This window comes from Anopheles cruzii, chromosome 3 (genome assembly GCF_943734635.1).
Source record: "Anopheles cruzii chromosome 3, idAnoCruzAS_RS32_06, whole genome shotgun sequence".
Taxonomy (NCBI): Eukaryota; Metazoa; Arthropoda; class Insecta; order Diptera; family Culicidae; genus Anopheles; species Anopheles cruzii.
The window spans coordinates 22,325,494-22,330,493 of NC_069145.1; the positions used below are offsets into that span (position 1 = coordinate 22,325,494).

The 5,000-nt window shown below is 46.2% G+C and overlaps 1 protein-coding gene across 1 annotated transcript in view; it reads left to right on the plus strand.

Moving 5' to 3' along the window:
- The window catches only part of LOC128270059 (uncharacterized), a 22,797-nt gene that overhangs the window by 9,678 nt on the left and 8,119 nt on the right, over positions 1–5,000 (plus strand). The window contains 3 exon segments of the mRNA XM_053007463.1: positions 26–43; positions 401–538; positions 3,672–3,767. Coding sequence (XP_052863423.1) covers positions 26–43; positions 401–538; positions 3,672–3,767 — 252 coding nt within the window.

Consider the following 5,000-nt stretch of genomic DNA (forward strand, 5'->3'; position numbering starts at 1 on the left):
TTTGTTTTTTGTTTCTATTTTCCAGATGCAAAAGTACAGTCAGGTAAGGATGGCATGGAAAACACGTTCTATGGCGGCAGCGGCGTGTTGCGGTTGGTTTTGATCGTTTGCGATTGCCGCTTAACCGTTGACTGGGCGGCGCGTAGCGATTCGTCCGTTTTGTCCGCGTCCGTTTGATTCCTTTTTGCTTTATTCGAGTTGTGCGCTGTCTGGTTGTGAGTAGAGATCTTGGATGTTCCGCGTCACAGCGCCAGTAGTTGCAGGGAGAGTCCTAGCGATTGAGCTTTCCGTTTCCAACGCCGCCGTTCACGCCGTTAACGGTTCAGTAGGCTACGGCCCGGTCACTCACACACACTCGATCTCACCGGGTGCCCTCCGGTTCTCTCTGTGCCATTCGCAGGACTTTTCCGACTCGTTTCAACTGCTACACGCCGGCCGAGCCCTGCGCATCCTGAGACTGGCCAAGCTTCTGTCGCTGGTGCGGCTTCTGCGGCTTTCTCGGCTTGTGCGATACGTTTCCCAGTGGGAGGAAGTTTATGTAAGTACAACCCGTCCGCTTGTTCCGCCTGTTCAACGTGCGATTCGCCACATTACGTACTTACGTTTTACCTTTACGTTGGTTCGCGCGCGTACCTTGCTGTGCTATAAACGATAATCGGACACATACACTCCAAAATTCCACAACAAATTCGCCATGTTTCCACACACTTCAAACCGTTCGCCGCCCGCCAACTGAAATTCGCTCTCGACCGACCACCACTCGACTTTTCCGTTTCCGGTGGGGCGAGATTTCGCTCTCGCTTCTGTTCTGCTCTTCTGTTTTGCGACTTCGGCTTTCAGTTTTGACACAGTTTTCGACGTTTTCCGTTCCGACGTTCGGTTTTTTGGTACTTCTTTTATGGGTTTTCTCAAACTCCATTCGCGCCACCCACGTTTTGCTGCTTTGGCTTTCAACCCCCGAGTTTAGTGTGTGTGTTTGTGTATTTTTGCCGTCACGAGCATTGCATTCCGTGTGTTGTGCGTGAGTGTGTGTTTGGTAGGAGTGATCCGTTCCCTAGCCTGCCACACCACTAGCGACAGGAAGCCGCACACACGCCGCGTCCGCGCTGCTTTGCCACGAATCCCGGGGGGGGGGGGGGCGCGATTTTATTTGTTTGACCGGAAGATGTTCCATTCGCGGGGTAACATTCGCCAGCACAGAGCACCACACAATCACCCAGCGCACCTCACCGCCCACCGAGCTTTGATTTTTGACACCGTTTCACTCCCGAACAGTACGCTTAAAAGCTGAAGGAGATAATTTTCCGCGGTTTCCGTTTTTTGGCGACTTTTCCATTCTCTTTGTTGATTTTCTGTTCTCCTTGCGTCCGTTATGTTGAGTTGAGTGTTGTGTGTGCGCGCCCGGGGGGACACGGGACACGGGAACGGGGTATGACCGTGCTTGCCTTGTGTTGGTTTGCAGGTGCTTTGGTTGTGGGGTTTGGGGCTGTTTTTCTTATTGTCACACACATTTCGAAACACCATACACAATTCCCAGTCACACAAACGCACGACATGAGCAATGAGTCATTTCAACATCAAACATTGGCCGGAACGTACAATTTCACCGTGTGCTAGGTTAAGATCACGATCGTAGGTTGTGTTGATCCTTCAAAGGGACCCTCAGCAGCTCTAGACGTTTAATGAGTTTCGTAAACTCTACACTGGCATTTCGTATATTTCGGAAGCAATAAAATGATGGAAGGAACATCTAAAGTAGACTAGACTGCACCACTGCACCTTTCGGATCGATTCGCCTATTCAGTTTAATGCAAAACAAAATCGAAGGGAGCGATCAAGTCAGTAATTGGATGGAATGTTTTCATCGGAATTATTACGTTAGCTCTGAGTTGTACAGGCATTGGAAAACGAAAAAAAGGCAGCACCTTAAAGTCCCAAAGTCCTAAGAACTAACAGTTTTATGAAAATGATTGCGCTGTCGTAGTCTGCCCAACTCTGCTGCTCCTCTTCACCGGTCACAATGAGTGTTCTATTTCGCAGTTCTTAGTTCCCCACGCTGTGTCTGTATGTATCATGTCCGGATGTGTGTCCTTAGTTGAGCAGTGTAAATGCGGTTTAGCGGTTACCGTTTGAAGAGTATGATCGCGATCTTGAAGCGAGACGACTTCAGACGGAGCCATCGGATAACTGTTGTCGATTGCGAACTCACGATAGCGTAGCGTAAAACTATGATGAACAATGGTTCTGTGATTATTTTTTTTCTCCAACCAACCTCCGATTCGATGCGACTGCCCACCTACCCATTGGTTCTTCCGCAAATCGTCCACCGCAATCCGGTACTACTCTTTGAACTTTCAAAACAAACACAAAAAATAGCTATTTGTTCCTCTTTTTGTGTGTATGCGTGTGTGTGTGTGTGTGTTGTTAGTTTTGTTCAAACAATCATCGTAAATATGAGACTAGAGCCACTACCAACTAAATCCATTCGAACCAAAATTAAAACAAAAACAAATTACCATCACAGCTTTTCCGATCATCCGATCACCACCTAACCTTCGGGAACGTAATTTACCATTTTCTACATTTCGCTACTCACACACCGCTTTCGATGGTTTAGATATATTTACATTTCCATCCAACCAATCCCAATGTTGATCATTTAGAACAATAAGCTGTTGTGGTACAGGTGTGACGTAGGAGTGCTAGAAAGCCCGGCATTCGAAGCAGCTGCGATAGTAATGTTAACGTTAATCCTGTGGCGTTGACACACCGACGGTCAGAACAGGGACAGAACATTGAAGAGCTTTGGCGGCCAAAAATAGGGTATTTTCCCCGTTTGTCAAACTATTCAAAATCAAACAAAAGTGCCCCAACGCTCGTTAGTGTTCGTGTGCTTCACTCGCTACCAGTTCGGAACCCATTAGCTTGTCGAGTGAAGGAGTCGTTCAAGAGGCGAGGCGACGATGCGTCCTCCAAGGGCAGGATATGATAATAAACCATTCCATCACAGTTTTCGCGGACACACCACACATTTCGCTTCCTTAGGACCGCCTGGTAGAGCTGTCAGTGTGTTTTGTTGATAAACATATCGTTCAGTTGAGTTCGTTCGTAAACTACGTGTCGTTGAGCGTAAAAAAACATCCCCAAGTTAAACTATCTGCTTCATTTTAAGCCTGTGCACATGAGCCCAACGGGCGCTTCATCAAACCCGTTCGCTAAGAATAATAAATAACCCCATCGCCCGTTTCTATCATCGATTCCGTTCGATCCGTATCTTTGGTTGGTGTTTTGTTTTTTCTTGTTTATCTAATATTTTATGGACCCCTGCTGGCTCCCGTCCCCTCCCGGTGTACTCTCTGCTTTACATCCCACGTTGGCCCCCACCATTTATTTAACGGACAGCTCATTACACCCGCGGACTTTCCCGTCGTTGTGAAGAGTTTCACCCTTCCGCGCTGTTTCACACCAGCACACACACTGTGTCGGAATCTACCATTTTGCATTCTTACAAACCACCATTCTCACCTACCGGAATCCATCCAACCACCCACCGCCACCAGCCCATCCACCACACCAGCCACGCCAACAATCACCACCACCGATACTATGTACTGTGCATTAATCAAATAAAAACCGTCATTTTTAATCGATTATTTTATATACAACTTTAGATACTACAAAACCTACAAAAAAAGCATTCTAATCGAAGAGGGAGATCCTTTCAAAAAGAAAAGGCAGGTTTTTCTAAGAGCAGCCTTATTTTGAAGGTAATTAAGAGAAAGAGAAAGCGCTTTTACTTCCTTATTTTTTACCGTTTGTTATATACTTAAAAAAAAAACAAATTAGAATCCATTCGGTAAATAATCGTTTATGAGCAAAATCTGTTCAACTTGCTTCTTTCGCTTTACTATATTACGCTTAGTCCAAAGAGTTTTACTTTACATTTACGCTAGTACGGCGACTTACATTTACTGCAATATTTAACAACAACAAAAAAATATGCAATCGTGTTTTTAACACTGCGTGCAGCGCCTTTTTCTATTGCAACTTGTGTTCGCCTTAGCCATGTTAGAGCAAGAAAACCAAAACAACCAAACAAACAAAAAAATACATAAATATACTGAAACCACGACGGCAATTTGCGAGCACCAGCCAGTTTGTGAATAGTTTCGATGGTCTCGGTAAAGATCCGGGCGGCCACCCGGCTCTTCCTGTGTAATTGTTCCAGTAATCCAGGAGCCCCGTGTGGTTCCATCCATGCCGAAGGGTCCGAGGCCTCCAGCAGCTACAGCTCGCGAGCTCGGCAGCTTTTAAACTATTTTTTGTTAAGTTTCGTTACACCGCTGTCGATGTGTGTTTCGCCCGTGTCCTTCGGACGCGCGTGCGTTTTGCGCGTATGTGTGTGTGTTTTGTTTGGTGCCGAAAATTACTTTCAAACTTACCCACCGCGGATGCGGATGCGTTCCGCTGTCGGCAATATCTAGCAATGCAGTTTTCTGATTTGTTTTGAACGGTTTCATATTTAGCATGCGTTTTTGAACCATTAGCAAGTAGATGTAGCGGAATGTGTAAGCTTTAATTCTAAGCTCGTTCATTTCACGTGTACCTACTATCGATAGCGTTCTTGATACCATTCCTACTACTTCTGATCTACTTTTATAACCACCACCACCACCACCACCACTAACTCCCTGTAACCCGCTCTAACTGGTGATCGAACGCTGCAGCTTCGGCACACTAGCGATTAGCTTTGGGGCTGTGGAAGTACGAATGCCACACTCCCTGAATCCATCGGTGCGAATTCTTTGCGGACGGTTTTCCGGAAGTTGCCACCAAATAGTAGATGAAGAAAACGTGTTTGGTTTGTGTGCATCCGTTATGAATAGAAACAGCATTCTAGGTCGTTAGCAAACAACGATTGATACTTAGCTCGCCCATCGCTTACCTTAGAACTCATTACGCCAACTTTAGCCCAATGTAGCTGAGCTTCCACTAAACTG